General features: G+C 41.2%; 1 protein-coding gene across 6 annotated transcripts in view; it reads right to left on the bottom strand.

Moving 5' to 3' along the window:
• Nucleotides 1-27,146, bottom strand: part of MAST4 (microtubule associated serine/threonine kinase family member 4) — a 440,571-nt gene that overhangs the window by 107,343 nt on the left and 306,082 nt on the right. For all 6 annotated transcript variants that reach the window (XM_061619535.1, XM_061619526.1, XM_061619556.1 and 3 more), the window contains one exon: nt 13,706-13,794. In XM_061619535.1, the coding sequence (XP_061475519.1) occupies nt 13,706-13,794 (89 nt within the window). The remainder of the gene's footprint in view (nt 1-13,705; nt 13,795-27,146) is intronic.

Here is a 27,146-nt window from a genome sequence, read left to right as displayed (position 1 = left end):
AGTCTGATGGGAATTTCCTCTATCCCAAATATTTTCTTGCCATCAATTCTGAATAAGTTGCTGAAATACTGTTGTAAAGTCATATCTCTGTTCTTCTTTTTTACAAAATGCACTGGTTCATCTCTTGAGAGTTTTTCCATTGTCACATGGCTGCAGTTAATTCCATAGATTTTCTCTATATCAAGCTCCATCACGTCATTCCAGTCCAGAAGATTATCCAAGCCATTGATAACTTTATCTCTAATATCTTCATTAATTTCTTCAGAGATAACGTTAAATTCCAAACAGTAGATTTTATTTCTAATATCCATAAACTCCAGATCTTTTTCCAATTCCACATTTGTTCCAATCTCCAGGGCTTGTATCTTCCCTTTATTTTTTCTTTTCTCATCTCTGATCTCATTCTCCTCTCTCACAGGATCCCCTATTTCTTTAAGCTCCTGCGTCATTTTGCTCAGTTCCAATTTTCAGCTCCTTACTGCCCTGTCGCAGGGTTTGTTTCGTTATCTCAATCTCATCCATTATTTTCTGAAACATAATTACTTCCAGATTCTCAGCCACTTTCTTGATTGCCATTTTTAAAACCACGAAAACAAAACAAAACAAAAATAAAGAAGAACCACTTCTTATTTCAGCAACAATTGGGTTAATATTCCAGGCTTGATGACATCACAGTATAAACAGAGCAGCCTGCCTTATCTCTCTATGTTCAAGAATACAAAACAAATTTAGTTCCCAGCATCAAAACAGTTAGTGGCGTCATGAAGAAGCAGATTCGTCAAAATAAAATAGACCAAAAAGAGAATAGTCCCAGACAATATAATGTTCCTCGGAATAGAAATCCCTCTTCTGTTTATATCTTTAGAATGCACTTCCAGGACAGCTTTTTGCAATAGAAACAGAGATAAGCTGTTAATTTCGTGAATAACAGAGAAGAGTTATAGCTCACCCAGAAGTTCTTTAAAGCTGATTCATTTGACAAATCTCTTTTTGCTGCAACAATTTAAACCAAGTAAAAAAAATAATAGAAAGAAGGGTGCTTGCCTGTTAGTCCATTTTCTCATTGAAGAAAAGATAAACGTATCGCATTAATCAGATAGAGCTTGTTCGGAAGTCCGTCCGGCATTGCTGGCTGGACCTTTTCTCATAAATTAATGAAATCCAGTCCTCCCAACAAAAACAGGCTTTTGAGGTTGATCTCTACGTTTCTCCCTGCCCGGGAGAAATTTCATCAGTCAAAAAAAAATGTTCTGACTGATTTATATCTGAATAAGCTTCTTTTGAGGCGGGAGCCCGTCTCAAAAGCAGGCACAAGCGAAGTCACCCTTCCCGGAAGTCCAAAACACAACAGGTTTTATGTTTGTTCTATGTAACCTGGAACTATTTTAATCTATCTTACTTGAAGTGGGCATGGCTTAAATTAAGGAAGGTTTAAATTAGTGTGTAAGATCTTTAACAACCAAAAACAACCAACAAGGCAATTAACTGAATTGAAAAGAAATTGAAAATGTGTATGTCTTAAGGCTTTGGACAATATAAGTTAGCCACTGTGGCCCTCAGATCAACAAAGTAGCTGCCCCAAAATAAATGACCAAGTTTTATTATTTCAGAAAATATTTGAGACATTTTAGTTGTTTTATTTTATTGTTATATTTTAACTCCTGATGATTTTTTGTTTTCTGATCGGTTGTGTGTGCAACAGTTTTGATTTTCTGCTGTATTTGTTTTAGATTGTATTGTGATTTTTACCCATTGTTGTGAGGCATCTTTTGTAAAATGTAAATGTACTGCCTTCAAGTCGATTCCGACTTTTGTACCCACATAATTAAATAAGTAAATTAAAATTTAAAATACAATAAATATGTCCCGTTTTCCCAAATAATGGTTCTGTTTGTTTTGATTGAGCTTGTGCCCTTGTTATTGTTGCATTACTGTTGTAGTGTTTAATTCAAATTAGTTGCTAAATTTATTTATCCATTTATGGTAGCTAGAATTTACTGTGGATGGACCCACCTTTATTTTGCCATTTAACACTTTTTTTTTTTTTGCTGCTTTTTGGTTTTTTATTGATTCTGCATTTTATTAAAATTTGCAGTCTTACAGTGCAATCCTGTATGTGTAAACTCAAATCCCACTGAGTTCAATGGTGATTACATACAGATAAGTAAGCACAGGGTTGCAGTCTCAATATTAAAGGTTTTTTTTATTAAAAGTTTTATATATTATTAAAAGTGTTATATTTAAAATATTTTATAAATAAAGAGATACTCTGTACCTCTGGCTATACACAGAAGCAACGATGAGGAAGGTTCATCCATCAGCCAGAGAAGAATCATGCTCTAAGTACATAATGTTTTTAATTGCTGTAAACCGCCCAGAGAGCTTCGGCTATAGGGCGGTATATAAATGTAATAAATAAATAAATAAATAAATAAGAGCCTGCTAGCTCAGACCAATGGCCCATCTAGTCCAATGTCTTGTTCCCACAGTGGGCAACCAGATGCCTATAGGAAGTTTGTGATCAAAACCTGAGAACAAGAGCACTCTCTCCACTGGCTTCCAACAACTGATATTCAGAAGCATACTGCACAGCCGTCATGACTAGCAGCCTAAGAGAGTGAATTTCATTGTTTAATTACATGCTGTGTGAAGAAGTACTTTCTTGTGGCAAGAGGACTAAGAGCTACTGTCCATGTGTGAATTTTGGAGCGCACTGTATTATTAAAACTTGCTGTAATCTGCCTCAAGAATAATTTGATTGAAAAGCAAAATATAAATTTTAAAACTAGTGGGAAAGAAGTAATAAAATCTGTGACGAGACATGGGTGACAGAGTGGGCCTGAGAAGAGTAACCTGGGTAAGCCGAATGGGAGGTGGTGAATTCTCTAAAATGGGGTAGAAGATATTTGTCAATCACTTGGGAAGAGAAGGAGGGGGAAAGCAATAATATAGTAGCTTGGGCAAGATCCCTAGCAATGGGGGGGGGGTGATTGAAGGCCAGTCTCTTAGTGTACATCCTGCTTTCTATCCATGGGTCAATACTGGCTGTCAGGATTACATCTTGACAAAAATCAGTTCACTTCAGTTACAGAAATATCTCTGGGGAATTTTTTTTAGACCTTTGCATTTTTTAAAGAAAAGTGTATAAAATAAGTATACATCAAATATTTTAGCGTTTAAGGACATTGCAACAAAATACTGAAATCCTAAATTCTATCTCCAATATTTCCACCTCACCTTTAAAAAAAACACCTCGTTCTACGTGGCAACAAGCACACCATGAAAATTAGATGGAAAGTTATTTCTAGGATTCGTAAGACCAAGGCATGGTGAGATGATCTCAAATGATATGAAGATATGACTGCTCACTGGGAAGATGGCATTTCCTTTGGGGGCTTGTTATTTTCTCACATTAGACCATTCAACCTGCTGCTGAACACGGAGAAAGCTTGGCAGACAGCTGTTGAGGTAAAGTTCACCAGTATTCTAGCCTGCATATATAATTAGAGCATGTGGACTGTCTACAGGGGAAATGTAAAGGCGACATAAGCGAAAATGTTCTTTTTATGAGCAGTAGTTTCTGTCAAAAATGCATAATAGTCTTTCCAGAGAAACACACACACACACATTCTCATATATAAAGTGGTAGTATGCTATTTTAGTGGCTAAAGTTGAGTTATCGCAAAGAAGATTTTTATTTTCTATCTGACAACAAGCTTTTGGTGATATATTATTATCCAGTGTATGTACTAAAGAGTAATGCACCGTAGAAGTTTAAACAGTAATTAAACAATGGTCACAATAAATACCAGATTTCAACTAGAAAAGGTTAATCATTCAACTATAGTTATTCTATTATCGTAAGTCCTATTCATCAAGATTAATCAGAAGTAGTATTGGTCTATCTAAACTGTACCTGTATTTATTTGCTGAGCATTAACTGCCTAATAAGAACTTTTGCCATAACATAGGAACATTAAGAGCCTGTTGGGTCAGGCCAATGGCCCATCTAGTCCAGCACCCTGTTCCCACAGTGGCCAACTTGATGCCTATGGGAAGCCCGCAAGCAGGGCCTGAGTGCAAGAGCACTTTCCCCTCCTGCAGTTTTCAGCAACTAGTAGCCATTGATAGCCATATCCTCCATGAATTTGTCTAATCCTCTTTTAAAGCCATCCAAGTTGGCAACCATCACTAACGCTTGTGGGAGCCAATTCCATAGTTTAACTATGCACTGTGTGAAGAAATACTTTCTTTTGTCTGTCCTGAATCTTCCATCATTCAGCTTCATTGGATGTCCATGAGTTCTAGTGTTATGACAGAGGGAGAAAATATTTTCTCTATCCACTTTGTCCATGCCATGCATAATTTTATACACTTCTATCATGTCAATTCTTACTCACCTTTTCTTTACACTAAAAAGCCCCAAATGTTGCAACCTTTCCTCGTAGGGGAGTCGCTCTATCCCCTTGATCATTTTGGTTGCCCTTTTATGAACCTTTTCCAATTGAACCTTTTCCAACTACCATTGAAACCAAAAATAAAAAACAGATTTTCAGGATTCTGGCATAAACCCATGGACTGCAGCAAAGAGAGACTGGCTACTGACTTTCCCTAATTCCGACTAACAGCTTTTAAGACCAGTTCATTCTTCATACCAAAGCCAAGAATTTTTTTCTGTTGCACTGAATATGTATTGTGGCATTTCTTCTTCAGAGACAATTACTTTGCTTTAACTGCCTACTGGCTGTATCTAACTAAATCATTGCATGCATGAAATGACTTCTGCAAGCACAACGGAACTTCCCCTCACTCTTTTCACTCCCATCCCAATCTGCTGTGAGGATTCCCCCAACTTTCAAGAGCAGATTTGAGGAGAGTACAGGGGCGTGTGGAGATGGAGAGTAAGTTCTGCTGCAATTGCTGAAGTTACTCCACGCATACAACCCTAAATTTTCAGTTAGAGTTCTGTTACATGCTTGTTATAGGACTAGTGTCCTTGATAATTTCACAGCAGCAAAAGTTTTATTCTCTTCTGGGGGCTGAAAAACTGCCACACATTGGGTGATATATAACATTGGGTGAGCAAATCTTCCCTTCCTCTCCTTCCTGTACCACACTAAATTTACTCCTGTGGGTCCCCCAATAATCTGAAGCAGATTTTATGGGCACGCAGAGGGCTAAACAACAGAGGAGAAGGGGAAGTCCTGTTGTGCAAGTGGAAGTTTGTTCACAATTGTTCACAATGTTGTGCACAATTGGACATCATGCACTGATAAGACTATAAGCAGTGCCATACACTGTGGTCCTAATATGCAGGAGCACAATTTGTTTTCATTCTCAATTATCTGTAACTTAAGCAATAGTTCAGTTACTTTTATAGTTCCGCATTGAACTCCTCCTCTTCCCATGATATCGTTAAATGAAAATTAAGTTTCACAGTTTGAGTAATAATATTTACCATATTTTTAATAAAAATACCTATATTGTGAGGGGAAGATGCATGTATGCAACTGTGACAGATAGAAAACTGCTATTATAATTATTTAATTAGTTACCTTTGTGTCTCAAGATGATTTACAAAAATATCATAAAACAGCTAAAAGTTGTTTTTAAAACAATACAAAAACAACCAAGGATAGGTCTAAAAACAATACAAAATGAACCACTAAAGCAGAGACCTTTTCGTAGAATCATAGAATAGTAAAGTTGGAAGGGGCCCATAAGGCCATCAAATCCAACCCCCTGCTCAATGCAGGAATCCTAATCAAAGCATTCCCGACAGATGGCTGTCCAGATGCCTCTTGAAGGCCTCCAGTGTCGGAGAGCCCACTACCTCTCTAGGTAATTGGTTCCATTGTCGTATGGCTCTAACAGTTAGGAAGGTTTTCCTGATGTCTAGTCGAAATCTGGCTTCCTGCAACTTGAGCCCATTATTCAACTTGGATGATCGAGAAGAGATCCTGGCCCTCTTTGTGACAACCTTTCATGTACTTGAAGAATGCTATCATATCTCCCCTCAGTCTTCTCCTCTCCTGGCTAAACATGCCCAGTTCTTTCAGTCTCTCCTCATATGGCTTGGTTTCGAGTCCCCTGATCATCCTTGTTGCCCTCCTCTGAACCTGATCCAGTCTGTCTGCATCTTTCTTGAAGTGCAGAGACCAGAACTGGACACAGTACTCAAGATGAGGCCTAACCAGTGCTGAATAGAGGGGAACTAATACTTCACGTGATTTGGAAACTATGCTTCTGTTAATGCAGCCTAACATAGCATTTGCCTTTTTTGCAGCCACATTACACTGTTGGCTCAGATTCAGCTTGTGATCAACGACAATTCCAAGATCCTTCTCACATGTCGTATTGCTGAGCCAAGTATCCCCCATCTTATAACTGTGCATTTGGTTTCTTTTTCCTAAGTGTAGAACTTTGCATTTATCCCTGTTGAATTGCAGTCTGTTGTTTTCAGCCCAATGCTCCAGCCTATCAAGGTCCCTTTGAATTTTGTTTCTGTCTTCCACAGTATTAGCTATACCCCCCAAATTTGTATCATCTGCAAATTTGATAAGCATGCTCTGTACCTCATCCACATCATTAATAAAAATGTTGAAGAGCACTGGGCCCAGGACCGAGCTCTGTGGTACCTCACTCGTTACTTCCGCCCAGTTTGAGAAGGAACCATTGATAAACACTCTTTAAGTACGATTCTGGATCCACCTGATAGTTATTCCATCCAGCCCACATTTAGCTAGTTTGCTAATCAGAATATCATGGGGCACTTTGTCAAAAGCTTTGCTGAAGTAGAGATATATTATGTCCACAGCAGTCCCACAGTCTTACAAGGGAGGTTACCCGATCAAAAAAACAGATAAGATTAGTTTGGCAGGATTTGTTCTTCATAAATCCATGTTGGCTCCCAGTAATCACTGCCTTGTTTTCAAGGTGCTTACAGATTAACTGCTTTATAATCTGCTCCAGAGTTTTTCCAGGGATTGATGTTAGGCTAACTGGTCTGTAGTTCTCTGGTTCCTCCTTTTTGCCTTTTTTGAAGATAGGGACAACATGAGGTCTCCTCCAGTCATCCGGCACTTCACCAGTCCTCCATGATTTCACAAAGATAACAGAGAGCGGTTCTGAGAGTTCTTCAGCCAGTTCCTTCAATACTCTAGGATGCAGTTTATCGGGCCCTGCCAATTTGAACTCATTCAAAGTGATTAGGTATTCCTTGACCGTTTGTCTATCAATCTCAAGCTCCAATCCTGCCCCTTCTACTTCATGTTTCCCGGGAGGGTCCTAGACCCTTTTTTGGGAGAAGACTGAGCCAAAGTAGGAATTGAGCACTTCTGCCTTTTCTTTGTCATCATTTTGCCATCTTCATTAAGTAGCTGTGCCACTGGTTTTTTTCTCTGTCTTTTACTATGGACATACCTGAAGAAAGCTTTTTTGTTGCTTTTAGCATCTCTCGCTAACCTCAGCTCATTCGCAGCTTTAGCCTTCCTGACACCATCCCTGCAATTCCGTGATACCCGCCTGTACTCTTCCTTTGTGGCCTGGCCTTCTTTCCACTTCCTGTATGTGTCCTTTATTGTTTTCAGGTCATCTCTAAGCTTTTTGTGAAGCCACATTGGCTTCTTCTGTTGTTTCCCCCCTTTTTTTCTTGTTGGAATTGCTTGCCATTGCGCTTTTAGAATTTCCTTTTTTTAGAAACTCCCACCTATCTTGGACTCCTTTTCTCATTAGGGTGGCTTGCCATGGAACCGTACTTACAATTGTTCTGAGTTTATTAAAATCAGCTTTCCTGAAGTCCAGGGGGCATGTATGGCTACTCTCAGCTTTTGCTTCTGTTAAAATCAAGAATTCAAGTGTGGTGTAGTCACTTTCCCCCAGAGTTCGCGTAACTGCCACTTCATCCACCAAATCATCTCTATTGGTTAGAATCGAGTCCAGGATAGCTGATCCTCTGGTTGCTTCCTCCACTTTCTGTAGGAGAAAGTTATCTCCAACACAAGCCAGAAATTTCTTGGAGGGGCCGTGTTTGGCAGAATCTGTCTGCCAACAAATATCGGGATAATTGAAATCCCCCAGTACTACTACATTATGCCTCCTCAAAACATTGGCAATTTGCTTTTCAAAAATTACATTCTCGTCTTCTCCTTGATTGGGTGGTCGGTAATAGACTCCAAGCACCACATTCCTTTTATTCCTTGCCTCATTAATTTTAATCCAGATACTCTCAGTGGAGCTACCAAGCTCATCTTCCTGTATTTCTGTGCAGGGATATATACTTTTAACATATAGTGCAACTCCACCTCCCTTTTTATTCCTTCTGTTCTTTTTGAACAAGTTATATCATTCAATTGCTGTATTCCAGTCATGGGAGTCATCCCACCAAGTTTCAGTTACACCTATCAAGTTGTAATTACCCTCCTGTATTAAGAGTTCAAGTTCGTCCTGCTTGTTTCCCATGCGCTGCGCGTTAATATACAGACATCTAAGACCATGTGATTTATGGCTTGGCTTCCTTACTAAATTTTTCTGAGGACTGTTACTGGTCCCTATTACAGTCGATCTCTCTGTTCCCATTACTGTGCACAAGCTTTCATCAGTCGTTACCACCAAGTTTACGTCTGCCTCCCCCTTATCCCCTTTCATCCAGCCAGAAAAGCTTATCAAAACAAAAATGTCTTCTTGTTTCCAGAAAAAATATATAGTGGGTGCCTGTCAAATCTTAACAGGGATGCTGTCCCACAAAACAGGGGCAGCCACACTGGAAGCTCTGTTCTGGGTTACTGTGAAGCAGGCTTTTAATATTTTAGGAACTCGAAGGAGAAATCCTCTTGCAGAATGCAGTGATATAATGGCTATATGAAGGATGAGTAACCTGGTCCTGAGCAGTAGTGGAACTTATAATGTTAGTACCAAAACTTGAATTTGGCTTGGAAGCAGATTGGCAACCAGGGCAAATTCTGCAAACAAGTTGTTACATGCCGTCTGTAGTTCACCTGTCCACCATGTTCTGCACTAGCTACAGCTTCCAGATCAATTTCAGGGATAGGCCCACACAGAGTACATTGTGGAATACAACCCAGAGGTGTAATGGATAACTGTGGACAACCTATCTTGATCCAGGAGCAGCCACAGCTGTTTTACAAGCCAAAACTGGTAACAGGCACTCCTAGCCACTGAGGACACCTGCACCTCCCATGACAGAACAAGATCTAGTAGCACTTCTAGACTATGCACCTAGTCCTTCAGGGAAAGTGCAACCCCATCCAGTCTACTCACTTTGTAGAGCCTTTGTCTTCCCAGGATTACCCCTCATCCAGCCCACCACTGTATGCAGACACTGGTCCAGTGCCTGCTCAGCCATTCCCTATTCAGATGTTACAGAAAAACAGAATCATAGAATAGTAGAGTTGGAAGGGGCTTATAATGCCATCAACTCAGTGCAGGAATCCAAGCATATTAATAACACCGTGCTCCAAAACTCCTAACATCTTCTCACAATGGCTTCATATAGATGTTAAATAGCATTGGAGACAATATAGAGCCCTATGGCATGCTGTACCTCAAGAGCTAGGAAACACTCATCCAATGCTATCTTCTGAAACCATCTCTGGAAGTAAGGCCAGAATCCCAGCAGAACAGTGCCCCCAACACCCATCTTCCTTATAAGGTCCAGGACAAAACCATGGTCAATGAGCAGGATCGAAAGGGCTCCACTCCCTTGTTCCTTTCCTGATAAAGGTCATCCATCAGAGCAACCAAGGCTGATTCATTCCCTAACTCAAGTCTGAACCCATATTGGAATGGGTCTAGATAAACTGCTTCCTCCAAGAATCTCTGCAGCTGCATTGCCACAATCCTCTCAAGTAACGTGACCAGAAAGGGGGTTAGAGGTGTGAAGGCCCACAAAAACACCAGAAAAATTGGGGGGAAAACTTGGATGGTTTTTTCCCTGAATTATATCTGAAAACAATGGGGGGAAATGGGAACCTGGTCCTGACATTTTCTGGGTATTTTTCTGGGCCTTTGCATCTCTAGACTGGATGGGAGTTGTTGAATATTATCTGGTTCTGGGTGGCGTTGTTTTTAGGAATGGCTGCACTACCACCTCCTTCAAGGTAGAAGGCACCCCCCCACTAGCTTTAACCACTCATGAAGGGGCAAGACAGCATGTTGTTGGGCACATACTCACAAGCACCTTGTTAACATCATCAAGCTGCAAAAACTGAAACTGATCCCACAAAGCAAGGCTTGATGGAGCATTGGTAACCTCACCTTGGAGCATCATCAATCAGATGTTTAGCTCATTATGGAGGTGAACAACTTTGTCCTCAAAGTGTTCAGCAAGCAAATCACAGAGAGTCTTTGAGGTGTCTGCTCCATTCATTGATAAAGGTGTCAAGTCTACAGACCATCCTGAAGAGCTCCAATGGACGATTACTCAATGAAGTGATAGGGACAGCAAAGGAGGTCCTCTTCACTGCTTTCACTGCCATGCAGTAGGCATGGTTATGTGTGCTCTAACGAATGTTTGGTTATCTTCCCAGCAGGACTTTCGCCACCTGGGTTCTAGCCTTCGTCCAGCCTGTTTCATGATAGTATGTAGCTCCCAAGTATACTAGGGACTAAACATGTTCCAGAGAATCGGAGAGGGTACTCAGGAGTGATTGTATCTATGGTCCTTTGCATCTTGCCATTCCACAGTGAAATAAGGGCGTAGGAAGGATTGCCAGCTTTATTTACTGGATCCACCAGAAAATTCCACAGAATGTTCAAGAATCTGTATGTCTCTGGGAGCTGAGCATCCTAACTAGTCCCCCATCCCTGCAGGTAGAAAATGGTACCCCTAGCCCAAATGTCACTAGAAAATCTTATCTTGAACATTTGGGGAAAACAGGTCTTAAGCAAAAAAAGTTATGAGGAAGATGCCTGGAAGAACATGCATCCTTACAGCAGAAGATTTATTTTTGCTGAATGTATTGTTTTTCTTTTAAAACTTTATTGCTTTTATCACTAACTAAATGCAACTTCAGTATTTAGATGCAAGAAAGTCCACAGCATGTTGCACAACTGAATTGTTTGAGTATTCAAATAACTCAAACACTCATCAAGAAAGACTTTATGGAAAAGAATCCTGCTTCTGTGAATTTAAAGTGTGGCATTCCAGAAAAGCTAAGAAGATAACAACTGGAGTCCCATCTATGACCTTCATCACTCACAGAGTTTTTGTCAGAACTCATCCACCTATCTGCAAGTCAACACCTGGGAAATTTTCAAATGACAACCAGTGCCAGTTAATTCTCTGCCCATATGCACACTACTTGCTTATTACTCAAATCCTGCTGTTCTCAGGAATTTGCTGGCTGTTTTATGTTTTGGTTTTCAGATATTTCATTTGCTGCTGAGACTAATACTGACATTTCTGGCCAGATAAAGTAAACCTGATTGGTAGGATCTGGCATTATATAATCAACACTACAATCTCCAGAGATAGGCAAACACTGAGAGTAGGTAATCAGCATTTTAAAATATTGTATTTAATGGCAATATGTGAGGAGCTGTCCTGCATACACATCTATTGTATATCATATCAGAAGAACTCTAAACCTTTTGAGAGGGCAAATGTTGCACTGACTGTAGATTATTGCTGCATTTTAATGCTGCATTTTAATGGAATATGTGTTTTGATACACTGATATTAATTAGTGTTAAGGGAGATTAATAATAACTACTCTTTTAAATTCAAGATTATAAATACAAAGTTGGAAACCCTGTTGTCACTATTTAACAACTCTCTTTAATGTCTCTCAGCATTTATCATCATAATCATAGAAGATACCAGTGAATAACTGAATGTCCTCTTTTATTAGTTTGTAGTAAGCTGGTGAATTTTATAATTTAGCCAACTATCCAAGATGACTTCTACAGAAAAATATTTAGGAATAAGCTGCTGAAGACCTGCAGGAGCTCAACTCACTCTAGATCATCCCAGAAGATGACAGAACTCACTACAGAAAACAGCTTGCTATCTCTTAAATCTAATTGTGTATCGTTCTCTCTGCAAGAAAGGTAAATGTTTAACCTTTCAATAAATGACCTTCTGGCAGTAGCAACTATCTTGCTTTCAAGAAAACTTTAACTTTCAATATACAATTCAATATCTCCAAGCAAACCCCTGGGAAGGAGAGTTTGGAGAAATTTGGACCTACAAAAATGTTGATGGCTGCCGGCATAGAACAGGCATTTATTTTTATTCCATATACCATTTGATCCGTATTATGCCTCTTAATGCAAAGAAGCATGTAGATCAGGATTCGAAAATGACCGTTTCAAAGTTGAGAAAAGATCTGCAGTGAAAGGAAGTACTTCTTTACTCAGCGCAAAGTTAAACTATGGAATTTGCTCCCACAAGACGCAGTACTGGCCACCAGCTTGGATGGCTTTAAAAGAAGATTAGACAAATTCATGGAGGACAGGGCTATCAATGGCTACTAGCCATGATGGCTGTGCTCTGCCACCCTAGTCAGAGGCAGTATGCGTCTGAAAACCAGTTGCCGGAAGCCCCAGGAGGGGAGAGTGTTCTTGCACTCAGGTCCTGCTTGCGGGCTTCCCCCAGGCACCTGGCTGGCCACTGTGAGAGCAGGATGCTGGACTAGATGGGCCACTGGCCTGATCCAGCAGGCTCTTCTTATGTTCTTATGAAATCAATGTGTAGCTTATTAAGTATTCTCTTTTCACAGACATTCTAATGTAATACAATAGCTTTGAAATTACAATAGTAAGTTATGTTCCTCTCTCTCTTACTGTCCTCATGTTTTCTCTTAGTGCATAAAGACTGCATTCTTTGTTTAAATGTATTTCTGTGTGACATTCCTGTGTCTCATTTCTTTAATTTGAATTGTGTGAGCTGAGCATTTTATGTGCATGATGGTTTGAAACCAGAGCTGGAAAAACAGTTCAGTTTTAGGAACTAATATCAATTATTTAGGTGCTAGCTATATACAGAAATGAACAGATTTTTTTATACATTTGTATGCATCTGTGTAATCAGCTATATGGAATCTTTTTCTGTACAAATGGCAATTGCTAATCACATAAAAGCAAGCATGGCAGTTCACTATTTGAAAACATCAGATTTTAAAGTAAGTTCTGTAATCCAATGATACCTACATTTCCCCGTTTTTCATGTGCTGGTGTTTTATCCTTTGAAGCTCTATAGGCTGGGGATCTGGGGAAACATTTGCTTACTTATCAACCTGCCCATACATGGTATTAATATTCAAAGGACCTACCCCAGTCCCCCTGCTATCTGAAATGAGGTGGGTGAGGACTGGAGAGAGGGCCTTCTCTGTTGTGGCACCTTGCCTATAAAATTCTTGTGTTTTTAGCCCCAGGCAAACAGCTTTTTATTTTCTCAGAACTGACAAGTTATCTAATGTCATTGCTGCTAAAATTCAATGTTATGTATTTAAAACAGCATTAAAATCTGGAATTTTGAACTTTCATTCTAACCTGGTTCAGCAGTGATCGCTGAAAATGCTAGGCTAAGAGTTCTCCAAAACAACACCAATTCATTCAGACCTATTACAATTGTATACTAATGCCAAAGCTATACCACAAATATTGTTAGAGCAATATATAAAAAAATTCCAGACTTCCAAGATTTTTCTATAAATATTAAAATGTATGAAAACAGTGGGATTACCTGCATGAGCAGAAAGTGGTGAATGGGGCCGAGGCATAGCTGGGGACTGTCCATTGCATATCAAACTTTTTCGATTACTCGTCCGGCAACTGTAGGAAAAGAACAGAGTACTTAAAGTACATATGACTCAACTATTTAGCATCCCAACCCTCTATTAGAATCACCATCTCATGATAGGCATTCTGAATGTGGAGAAGTGGAGAAACCCTAGAATTATATCACATACTGAATGTTAAATAAGATATTCCATCAGCAGAATAAAATGCATTAAGATTAATTATAACCACAATTTTAATGCAGTTATTATCCAGCAAAGAAATCCACCTGCCACTGTGACATTACACTATTAAAACTGACATTTTATCTGATACACAGCCTTATTTATAATGCATAAAAATGTCAGAAAAAAGATCACCATTTAGAGCCAACATTCAATACATGGATTTCCTAACTCCAACCAAAGCAATAATCTATCTATCTTATGATATACTAATTAAAAATCTAATTATTGAAATGTTCACATCTGCGTCTTTTTGTAAATAGACCAGTCACATCCTACTAAGATAAATGTGTTCTCTCACACATACATTTTTCATCTCAAGCACTGCAAATCACTATTTTTCTCCATTACAGATAATTATGACATGAATGGTAAACGCAGACATCTACTAAACGGCAGGACCTCTGAAGTTTTAAGTGTATTCATACACTTGTAATTATAAGCGAATACACCCATGAATATCATCTTCCATCTTGAAACCACAAATTATTTCCCTGAAGCTAACAAAATTTTGAAGAAACAAACTTGCGTTCATCAAATATTTAACATTTGTAATAAAAATTATTTAATTAAAACATCTTCAAAATAAATATGTTCTCTATGTGGGGCTTCCCTTGAGGTTGGTGCAAAATCAGGTGGCTCAACTGGTTCACAGGGGCAGGATATCACCAAAATGTTATGCCACTGGTGAAAGAATTGTACTGGCTGCCAACTGGCTACTGGGTTAAGTTCAAGATGCTGGTTTTGTTGTATAAACTCCAATATAGCTTGGGACCAGGAAACTTGAAATATCACCTCACCCTTTATATACCTAGTCAGTCAATGCACTCTACAGGTGAGGGCCTCCTGCAGATACCATGTTATTAGAAGGTCCATTCCACATAACATAGGAATAGGGCCTTTAGTTTTGTGGCACCTACCCTTTGGAATTCCTTCCCCTTAAATATTAGACGTGTGCTGTCTCTGTTGTCTTTTTAGTGCAACCTTGGGCTTCTTTGGGAGCAAGAGTAGAATATAAATTTAATAAATAATAACAACAACATAGGAAGCTGCCTTAGACTATGTTAGATTGTTTGTTCATCTAGCCCAGTACTCTGACTGGCTCTGGCTCTCCAGAATATCAGACACAGATATCAGCTGATATTTTGAGGCATAAACAGAAAGTTTAGCAGAGCCCCCCAGTTGTTCAAGTAAGCTCTTGCATAATTATTGAGCACAAAGTTGATGTCTCTTGGTCAATAAGAGGCTCCTGTCATGGGCCCCAAGGAGAAACATTGGCAAGAGTGGAAAGATGAGGAGTCTTGAGGAAAAGGGTGACAGGACAGGGGAAAGGTTTTCAGAATTATCTGAACTTACTAACAGAATTAGTGAGCAAACTGCAGAACCCCCCCTCCTTTCGCTTGAGCCGTCTAGTGATAAATTGCCCTGGCATCCAGCTGGGTGCAGATAAAACTTAACCAAGAGTCTAGAGAGCAAAGTGAAAGCAGTCTGTCGGAATCAGAGATGACTTTCTCCAAGGTCAAAGCGAAAAACCATATGGCAGCAGCAGGTCAAGAAGATGCTTTCTGCTCCTTGTAGTACCTTGCACCTTGTAGCTAAAACCCAAAAGACCTAGAATTAACCCATAGGAGCCAGTCTCTGTCCCTCTCTGATATAAAGCTTTAGTGATGCTTGTTTAGCCCCACTACGGCAACTCCTTGCTGTCACCTCCATGCTTTGTTCCACAGATAAGCCTAGACTTTGGTATCCTGAGAGATGTTCCAGTCATGCCTAGCGTGATGTTGTGCTCCTGTAGTGATTTCCTGAATACAGCTTCATGCAGAAAAATCCAGTCTTCGAGTCCTGAGTCTGCTTCTTCGGTTGGGAACCAGGACAGCTCCCCTCCTCATAAATGGAAATGGACTGCCTTCAAGTCGATTCTGACTTAGGTCGACCCTATGAATAGGGTTTTCATGGTAAATGGTATTCAGAGGGGGTTTACCATTGCCCTCCGCTGAAGCTGAGAGGCAGTGACTGGTCCAAGGTCACCCAGTTCATGGCTGTGTGGGGATTCAACACCTTAACCACTACACCACACTGGCTCTCCCCCTCCTCATAGCAGGATGATAGACTTAGTATTAATTAATTAATTAATTAGTGGATTGATTTATATCTTGCCCTTCCTCCCAGCAGGAGCCCAGGGCAGCAAACAAAAGCACTAAAAACACTTTAAAACATCATAAAAACAGACTTTAAAATACATTAAAACCAAACTTTAAAAACATTTTTTAAAAGCTTTGAAGACTTTTTTTTTTTAAAAAAATGTTAAAAAACATTTTTTAAAAAAGGTTTTAAAACATATTAAAAAACAATCCCAACACAGATGCAGACTGGGATAAGGTCTCAACTTAAAAGGCTTGTTGAAAGAGGAAGGTCTTCAATAGGTACCTAAAAGATAACAGAGATGGCATCTGTCTAATATTTAGGGGTAGGTGCTGCCACACTAAAGGTCCCTTTCCTATATTGTGCAGAACGGACCTCCTGATAAGATAGTGTCTGTAGGAGGCCCTCACCTGCAGAGCGCAGTGATCGACTGCGTATATAAGCGATAAGATAGTCTTTCAGGTATCCTGGTCCTGAGCTGTATAGGGCTATGTACACCACAACTAGAACCCTGAACTTGGCCTGGTTGTAAATGGGCAGCCAGTGCAATTCTTTCAGCAGAAGTGGGGTGATATGTTGGCAATACCCTGCCCCAGTGAGCAGTATCGCCGCCGCATTTTGCACCAGCTGCAGCTTCCGAACCAACCTCAAGGGCAGCCCCACATAGAGTGCATTACAGTAATCCAGCCTGGAGGTTACCAGTGTGTGGACAACAGTGGTCAGGCTATCCCAGTCCAGAAACGGCCGCAGCTGTCTTACCAGCCAAAGCTGGTAAAAGGCATTCCTAGCCACGGAGGTCACCTGGGCCTCTAGCAACGAAGATGGATCTAGGAGCACCCCCAGACTACGGACCTGCTCTTTCAGAGGGAGTACAACCCCATCCAAAGCAGACAACTGACCAATTATCCAAACTTGGGAACCTCTAACCCACAGTGGCTCCATCTTGCTAGGATTCAGACTCAGTTTATTGGCCTCATCCAGCCCACCACCAAGTCCAGGCAGTGGTCCAGGGCTTGCACGGCCTCTTCCGATTCAGATGTTACAGAGAAATACAGCTGGGTATCATCAGCATACTGCTGACACCTTGCCCCAAATTTCCTGAAGACTGCCTCCAGGGCTTCATATAGATGTTAAACAGCATGAGGGACAACATGGTGGCACCCTACAGCACAACTGCCAGGGGGCCGAAAGACAATAACCCAATGCTATTCTCTGAAAATGACCCTGGAGGTAGGATCAGAACCACTGTAAAACAGTGCCTCCGATACCCATCTCACCAAGTTGGTCCAGAAGGATACCATGGTCAATGGTATCAAAAGCGCTAAGAGATCAAGTAAAAATAACAGGGTCACACTCCCCCTGTCCTTTTCCCGATAAAGGTCATCCATCAGAGCGACCAAGGCCGATTCAGTCCCATAACCAGGCCTGAACCCAGACTGGAATGGGTCAAGATAATCTGTTTCATCCAAGAGTACTTGCAATTGCTGCGCCACAACCCTCTCAATCACCTTTCCTAAAAAGGCGGTATTTGTCACCAGTCGGTAATTGTCACAGACCAATGGGTCCAGGGTGGGCTTTTTCAGGAGTCTCAATATTAGCCTCAATATTAACAATGCTTGCGTTAGATCATGGCTAGCAAATGTGGTGTTCTCCATAAGTTGTTGGACTACAACTTCCATCAGCTCCAGCCTACATGGTCAAGGATTATGGGAATTGTAGTCCAGCAACATTTGAAGGGCATCAAGTCAGTTGCTGGAGTGGCTCACACTTGATAGAGCTATGGATCTATCAGAAGCATCCAATGTATTTGGCTGCTAGTGTCTTATGTGGCAAACCACTCATGGCTGGATAGTGGAGGGGAAAAAGAGCAAGTTTGTCCCCTTAGGTCTCAGCCAGGTTCCAGCCCCTGAGGTAGTCTACTATACTCCTTACAAAGATTGTCTAAAAATGCTTCTGAATATTGGTCTTGGCAACTGCCACACTCCAGCTTTCCTTATGTGGTTCCTAAGTCTGGCTCTAGATCAGTGTGTCTTCCTCCTCTGACCTCTGCCAGCTTCTCTATCTTCCTGCCTGCTCTTTCGTCTTTCCGCATATCCACTTCTTTGGTTAAACTTCTTATTTCAGAAACTACCCTGCACTATTCTCCACTTCTCAACTGATCTTCAAAAGGATCTACCCCAGTGTTCCATCTCGACTATTATCTCTCAGCCCTACTAAGGCCTTGGATACCTATGAACACAGAATGTGAATTTTTTGATACATTCATTTTTAATGCCAAGTACAAAGAACCCTATTTATAATATTGTTTCCAGATGTGAACTCTTTTGGCAATACTGCCTTTCTTCCATATAAACACAGCAGCGACTATTAAATGGCGGAGAATAGAAAAAATCTAGATACATTCTCATGGGAAAAAACAAATAACCAGATTGCTGTTACATATTCGGTGCAAAGAAAAATGTCCTTGACTTCATTTTTATCATAATTTTGTTTTAAAATCACCAATATATACAGAACAGCTTATATTTAAATGTAAAATGTCTGTTAGGGATTTTCTGTTTTTTAAAAAATGTCATGTCTGTTCCCACATGTACAAAGAGGTGCTCTCCTATTCATTTAATTGCCTATTAACTGTTAAAATGAACTTACTGCTTGTGAGAAAGGTCACATTTGAAGCTGAATATTATTGCTAACAAACCACTAGCAATTCTTATGCCCTGCCCTGCTTCAAATATAGACCAACTACTGGGCTACAATCACTCTGATGACCATTTAGTGTTTATAGGGAAGGCAGCAAAAATGTTCATCTTTTTTAGCACATTAAATAAAAGGATATCAAAACTCAGACCACCAACAGATGGACAGGACTCTTTTGGCATAGCCTTCACATTATACAGATATACACAGACAGCAAATTGAACATATAAAGGGCCCATAAATCAACATTAACATACAATCACATTTCAGTGTAGTGCGTGCAGCTTTCATGAGAAGGCAATCAGCCAGCACAGATAATGGCACTGTTACGTATGATACCATTAATGTTTCTTCTTCGGAGAGAGCCTTATGAATATAGGGGTAAATTACTGGCAATAAAGGTTAATTGCTAAAAAGAGCTGGGTGAGAGGGATGTGCTGGCAGCAATTACTTTTTATCATGCTTTTCACATGAAATCTGACATCTGTTTTAATCATTTATAATGATTTCGTTTTAACATCCTTAATTATTAATATTTACACTTGTAATGAAGATGGATACATGGACTGTAAACTATTATGGCAACACCTTTAACAGCATGTGCTGACTACTGTAATGTAGCCCTTAATTTTGTTGACATCATAATATGCTGGTTGAGCTTTAAAAGAATGAGTCCTTGCATTTAGAAAACTACTACAAATAAAGTGCTAAATTGGTCTAGGCCAAATAGAAAAAATGAACTTCTTTAAATCAATTTTAAATTCCAAAAGCCATGTAAAAGGTAAAGGTGTCCCCGCACTTATAGTGCGAGCCGTTTCCGACTCTTAGGGTGACGTCTTGCGACGTTTACTAGGCAGACCGTATATATGGGGTGGGATTGCCAGTTCCCTCCCCGGCCTTTCTTTACCCTCCAGCATATGCCGGGTACTCATTTTACCAACCACGGATGGATGGAAGGCTGAGTGGACCTCGACCCCTTTTACCGGAGATTCGACTTCCTCTTTCCGTTGGAATCGAATTCCGGCCGTGAGCAGAGCTTCAGCTGCATTACCACCACTTACCACGGAGTCGGGTGAGTGGAGAATGACAGCTGCAGTTTCTTGACTATTAAAATGTACAGCTAGGCATCATATCAGGAGAGGCAGGATATCTCTGGCAAGATATGGGATGTGTCCTCTTTGTATACACTAAACAAGTTTAAGTTATATACTTTATGTTATGAAATGTGTTGTCCTGACTTCTGATTTACTTGCTGTCTTTGCCAACCACAGATACCAGAGTGCCAACTTTGAATGTGGCACAGCAGCATACTGTACAGGAAATTCAATCCAGCACATAATCTGTTCAGTATAAATGATGAGAGCAACTAAAACCACAGAAAGTGTTTGAACAAGGCCTATGTAAAGTACTGGCAAAGTTATGACAACCCCCAGCAATGGCAGGAGAGGTGCAATAGCAGGAACATCTGCAGAGCAAACTGTTGCCATCTGTTATTGCTCTGCCTTCGCTACTGTCCTCCCAATAAGGACAGAAGAGCCCTCATCTATCCCTGGAGAAACACCTATTCCCCCACTGATTTGCAACTTTGAAGCCAGGACTCCTACGGTTAGGGAAGAGGTGGGAAATTCCCAAAACAACATAACAGACATTGGGCTGGGGAGGGGACTGTTTATGTTTATGGCTTATTTTTATTTTATCTACTAGAGGGTGGGTTACAAATTCTTTACTTTCATATTTGCTTTGGCAGCCAGGAACTGTTATTATATCATGTGCCTGGCAGAGCAAATTCTGGACTGCTCTGGGGTAGCAGAGGGGAGTCCAATTTCAGTGGTCTCAGATAGGAGAGATATGGCGTTGGATCAAGGACGAGCCAGTTGAGGGGAACTCAATCCAGACAGCTGAAGTCTGGACTGTGGCACAGACAGTTACAGCCTATACCAAGTTCTGACCTTTTCTCCAGCCAAAGGTTTGGTGGGGGTTGTGCCACCTCGCCCTCAAATCTCTGGGTGCTGCATGTCAATGCCAGGTCAGTCCATAATAAAATCTCTCTTATCCACAATTTAATTGAGGATGGAGATGCTGACCTGGCGTGTATAACTGAGACCTGGGTGGGAGAGCAGGGTGGGGTTAGCCTTTCCCACTTGTGCCCAGCCAGGTATTTGGTTCAGCACCAGGGTAGGCTTGAGGGCCAGGGGGAGGTTGCTTTGGTCTACAGCAATACCATCTTGCTCTACAGGCTCCATTTGTCTGAGTGCCACTATGGAGTATTTGTACCTTGTGTTCGGCTGGCAGGATGGATTGGGGATTCTGTTGGTATAACACTGCCCAACAATCTCCCTGCCTGGGCTGACGGACGTGGTCTGAGATGTGGTGCTGAGGACCCCAAGTCTGTTAGTGTTGGGAGATATCAACATTCATGCCAAGTCCACCCTGTCTGGGCAGCTCAGGACTTCATGGTCTCCATGACAACCATGGGGCTGTCCCAACATGTCATCGGGCCAACACATGGCACCCTCTGGATTTGGTTTTCTCAGCTGGACAGAAAGATCTGAAGGTGGGGGTCATAAAAACAGTTTCTGTGTCATGGTCAGATTACCTGCTGGTGAGCTTTAGACTTAAAGTGGCCTTTTCCCTGCAGGTGGGGGACCTATTAAGATGGTCTGCCCCCAAAGACTGATGGATCCTATTGGTTTTCAGAGGGCTCTGGGGAGTTTTTCAGTTGGAATGGCTGGCTTGTCCATTGAAGCCCAGGTTGATCTGTGGAATACAGAGATGACCTGGGCGACTGACACAATTGCACCTGAATGTTCTCTCCCAATTGGAAGAGCTCAGAAAGCTCCATGGTATACCCTAGAGCTAAGAGCAAAGTAAGAAGCGAGACAGCTTAAGCATAGGTGGAGAAAAACTCCTAACGAATGAAACTGAACACTGGTACGTCCTCATGTTTGAGCCTACTCAGTGGCAGTGAAGGAGGCAAAGAAAACTTACTTCTCCACCTCCATTGCATACTCAGCTTGCTGTCCAACTGAGCTGTTTAGAGTGGCTAAGGGCTTATTACATACTGGCCCTGGGGAGGTGGTACAGCCATTTAAAGCCCACTGTGACATGTTTGCTAAGCGTTTTGAGAATAAAATCACTTCCATCCAAGATGGTGGTTGCCAACCAGATCCAGGTACTCTTGGAGGAGACAGATTTTCTAGATCCATTTTAATCAGGATTCAGGCCTGCAATTAGAATTTTAGTACGGAAACTGCCTTGGTCACCCCATACAATGACCTGTGTCGGAAGAGAGACGGGGGAGTGTGACTGTGTTGATTCTCCTTGATTTCTCAGCGTCTTTCAATATCATTGATCATGGTATCCTTCTGGGGCGACTGTCCGAGTTGGGTATTGGGGACACTGCATTGAGGTGATTCCATTCTTACTTGGATGGCCGGCTCCAGAAGGCAGTTCTTGAAGAGCATTACTCAGCTCCATGGAGTGCATTGTCATCAGTATGCTGGTGACACACAGCTCTACTTCTCCTTTTCATCTTCTGCAAGTGAGGCAGTGGATGTGCTGAATTGATGCTTGGTTGTGATAATGGACTGGATGAGGGCCAATAAGCTTAATCCAGACAAGACTGAGATGCTATTGATGGGTGGTTCCTCTGACTAGCTGAGTGGTGTGTGGCCTGCTCTAGATGGGGTCTGAAGGAGTGGGTTCATAGTTTGGAGGTTCTCCTGGATCCATTGCTGTCACTTGAAGCACAGGTGGCCTCAGTGGCGTGGAGTGCCTTCCATCAGCTTAGGCTGATGGCCCAACTGCAATCCTATCTGGACAGTGATAACCTGGCTACAGTTATTTATGCTCTGGTAACCTCAAGATTGGATTGTTGCAATGCGCTTTACATAGGGTTGCCTTTGAAAATGGTTCTGAAACTTCAATTAGTGCAGAATGTAGCTGCCCAACTGTTGATGGATTCAAGGTGAACAGAGCGTGTAACACCTATCCTGTTGCAATAGCATTGGCTGCCTATATGCTTCCGAGCCTAATTCAAAGTGCTGGTTTTAACCTATAAAGCTCGTTATGGCTCAGGACCCCAATATCTTCTGGAACGCCTCTCCTGATATGAACCTACCTGCATCCTTAGATCTTCCTCTGAGGTCCTTCTCCAGGTCCTCTCTTTGAGGGACGCTCAGAGGGTGGTGACAAGGGAAAGGGCTTTTTCAGTTGTTGCTCCCCATCTATGGAATATGTTCCCCACTAAGATCCATCCAGTGCCGTCAATGACATCTTTTAGGTGCCAGGTAAAGACATATCTTTTCTCCCAGGCATTTGATAGATTGAGATGATGTTTTGTTTTTTATATGCTGCCAAACCTTCCTGTGGCTGTGTGGGGGTGGTATTGCTCGTTTGTTGTTATTGGTTATTGTTGTTTTTATAGTCTGTTTTGTTTTGTTTTAACATTGTGTACGTTGCTTGAGGACCTTTGGGTATCAAGGGACTAATAAATCTAACAATAACAACAACAACAACAACAACTTGCACTTTAAAACTACTACTTTATTATAACCCTTTATTTCAACAACTTATAAAGACAAGACAAGTACGTTTTTCTTCCACAAAACAATCTTGAAACCAACAGCAGTTAATGGCATTTATTAACTACTAGTTATATTAACTTAGTTCAGATTTGTTATGAAAACATACTATGGTCCTCAGGATTGTGTGCTTCCCCTTTCCCTCTCTTCCTTCTCCATGTGCAAAAAGACTGAAAGCTTCTGGTTTCACTTTTTAATAAAACACAATTTCCTGCTACACTTAAACTCAAGAAACTGCTATTTATTCCAACTAAGGCTAGATAAAACAATCCAGGACAGCAAATCACATTTTGATATTCCTGTTTTACAAATATAAATTTTAAAAAAGTCTTACAAAGTTGAACAAACAGAGGGAGGTGCTAAATACAGGCTTCACTTGGGTACCATTTGGTTTAAGACTGGGCCTGCTTAATTTTAGTGCAATTATGTAAATCATTGAATGGTGCTATCTGGCGTGTGTGTCAAATTTTCTCCTGTTATTTCTTTAGCAGTTTTTAAAATACCTTTCCAGAAACTCTGTATTGTTTCACCAGATCACATGTTTTTCAAAAGATTAGCATCTTAAGCATTAATCTTCAAAAATTTTCAGAAGTAGCCCTGTACTTGTTTATTTTTTAATTTCTTGGAGGCTTATAACATCATTCATTGCCTTAATTGCCACACTTGTTACAATCCAGGGCCTGTCAAACAAATACATTTCCATTGTGCAACTGGAAAGATCTCTGAGTAATACTCTTAATTGTCTTCTGTATCTATAATCTTGAGGTTGCAAAGTCATGAATACCCTGTAATTTTTAGCTAACAAATGATATTAAGCATCTGTGACTCCAATGTAACATTAAATATTTGTGTGAGACAGTAAAAGAATAAAAACAGCATCTAGATTCTAGAAGCTGAAAAACAGATCAGGGCTTTTCAAGTTCAATCTTACCTAGCCTCTGTTGCACAACAAAGGAAAACAAGGTACGCCTGGCGCCAACATTGCTATCTTTCCAGCGCCAGGTCAAAACCTTCCTCTTCTCCCAGGCATTTTAACAAGTGTTTTAATATGTGTTTAATATGTGTTATAAACATTTTAAATTTAAAAAATTTTAAGGAAGCCCATTTTTAATGCTGTTTGAATTGTTTTAAATATATGTTTTATTGTATTTTGATATTGTCTGTTGTGAACCGCCCAGGGAGCTTCGGCTATGGGGCGGTATATAAATTTAATAAATAAATAAATAAGAAAAACATGGGGGAGAGATGTTCATGCCTCAAAACTCAGAAAAATTCTGGTTTATTTTCAGACAAATAGTTCCATTAAATTTTTTCTAAGGATACTCTGGAGATCAAACTTGAAGAGACAAGCCTTTTTCTACTAACCTCAGACTTGCCTCTCATAGCTAGTTTCCCCCACCCTGAGAACAAACAGAGTGAACATAATTAAAACATGAAAAAAATGAAATGGACTGCCTTGAAGTTGATTCCAACTTATGGCGACCCTATGAATAGGGTTTTCATGGTAAGCAGTATTCAGAGGTGGTTTACCATTGCCTTCCTCTGAGGCTGAGAGGCAGTGACTGGCCCAAGGTCACCCAGGGAGCTTCATGACTGTGTGGGGATTCAAACCCTGGTCTCCCAGGTCGTAGTCCAACTCTCTATGCAGAGACCAAATTCAAGAGTGGATTAGGACCCAGAGGATGTGCCGAGCATTTCCTTCCTGGGAAAGAAGTCACTCTTGTGTAACTGATCATCTAGTCTAAAATATAACTTCACAGGATGAGAACCCAACAAAGCTGAATTACAAAATTGGGCTAAGTGGTATATTAGCTTGAATTATTGGAATTACTAATATAATTATAATGTAAATTTAATAAATAACACAGCTGAACATGATTTAAAACAATCAAAATACTCAGTTAAAATATCATCAATATGAACATATATTGAAATGGAAAACTTGCATAACACAGTTTCTCACTATCTTATGTATCTGAACAATGCCAACTTCACAACGGAGTCCTATTATGAGTACTTTGCAAAAGAAGAATGCACACTATCAAGGCAGTCTAATCTTAGACTATGTCTCTAACCAAGCACATTTTGACCTTTATCAGGTCTTCTTCATCGAGCAATGTGAATTATTGGCTGTGTATTACCGTATATTCCGGCGTATAAGACGACTTTTTAACCCCGGAAAATCTTCTCCAAAGTCGGGAGTCGTCTTATACGCCGGGTGCTGAAAAAGAGCGGGAAAATTAAGTAAAAAAAAAAGCTGCAGCGGGAGTGGAAGCAGTCGCAGCCGCCGTCCAGAGAGACCGTCGCGGTCAAGAGAGACCGAACGAGCGTTTATAAATGCTGAACACCCGCCTGCCACTCAAAGGAAGACAAATGCATCAAGAGTATCAGGAACTCCTGCCTCCGCATACAGGAAGTTTCCCTTCTAGGACTATCTAAACGGCGTCTCAGAAGCACCGATAGAACATTGGGGCTCCACCGCGTGCCCCTTACCGCTTCCCCGCGGGCGCCACTCCGGCGTCGCCCTTCAGGCGCAGAGGACCCCGCTGGACGGCCTCGTACTCCGCAGACATCCCTCTTCTCCGGAAGCGAGGGCGAGAGCAGGCCAGCACTTCCGGGGCAGCGGGCTACCCAATAGGCGCTTCAAGCCAGGAGGGGCGGGGCGAGCGGCGCCTTCCTTCCCCAGAGGGAAAGGTAGAACAGCTTCCAGCTTCTATTCCTTCCGGGGTCTTTCGCCGCAGAGGCACTGAAAGTGTAGAGTGACGCCAGCTTCCAGGCTCCGCTTTTCTTTGTGCCCCCCCAGTCCATATCCTGCTGCCGAAAGACGCCAGACTGGAGGAGCGAGCGGGAGCGGCGGCAGCGGCAGCCCGCCTCCCTCCTCCTCCTGCCAGCCGCAGAGTAGTCCTCTCGCCCGAGGGCGCCCTTTGCTCGTCCTCGAGGCTGCTGCTCCTCCCCCCGCACGGCTATCCTAAGGACATTTACCTAGGAGAAAACCTCCCTGAATTTACTGGGACCTACCTTGGATGCATAGTACCGGACTACTCCTTTATGCACGCCTGAAGGACAGCAGCCTCCCCCCACCCGTCCTTTCCTACTAAGAAACGGGGGTACATTATTCTCAGATTGCACCCATAATCTTAAAATATGGGCACAATCCACTTTTATGTCCTTTTGATTGTAATGGGAGAATTAGGCAGGCCCTTGACAGTGCAATCTTATGCATGTTCAGAAGTAAGTCCCATTAAGTTCAGTGTGTGGGGATACTCCCTAATAAATTTGTTTAGGATTGCCTTGCGCATCTCTCTTGACCTCTGGATTTACCTTGCAAGCAAGGCATCGGCATAGCTATGTTTCTTTGTTGATCTCTCCCCCCTTTCTTTGTCCGTTTACATATAATAGTTGCTTGAACTGTATCTTTGGAAAAATAAAACCCTATCTTCTATGCTTAGGGGGGAAACACTTTCTGTTTCTGCGTTTTTCCCTTAGTTGAGTTGCACACATTTATGTATAAAACGACAGGGCGAGTATATCCCAAACTCTATATTTTAACTGGAAAAGTTGGGGGTCGTCTTATACGCCGGAATATACGGTACTTACCTCCTTTTACGTTTTGATTGTAGTGAATATGACCTCTATACAATAAAATATGTAAGTATGTATCCTACTCAGTCTAATCTAGAACTAGTCAATACATGTTTTAAATTCTTTGCAATATGAGCCTCTCAGCTTAAGTCACATT

The sequence above is a fragment of the Rhineura floridana genome, chromosome 1, assembly GCF_030035675.1.
Source record: "Rhineura floridana isolate rRhiFlo1 chromosome 1, rRhiFlo1.hap2, whole genome shotgun sequence".
In the NCBI taxonomy this organism is placed as follows: domain Eukaryota; kingdom Metazoa; phylum Chordata; class Lepidosauria; order Squamata; family Rhineuridae; genus Rhineura; species Rhineura floridana.
This window is presented reverse-complemented; position numbering and strand designations above follow the sequence as displayed.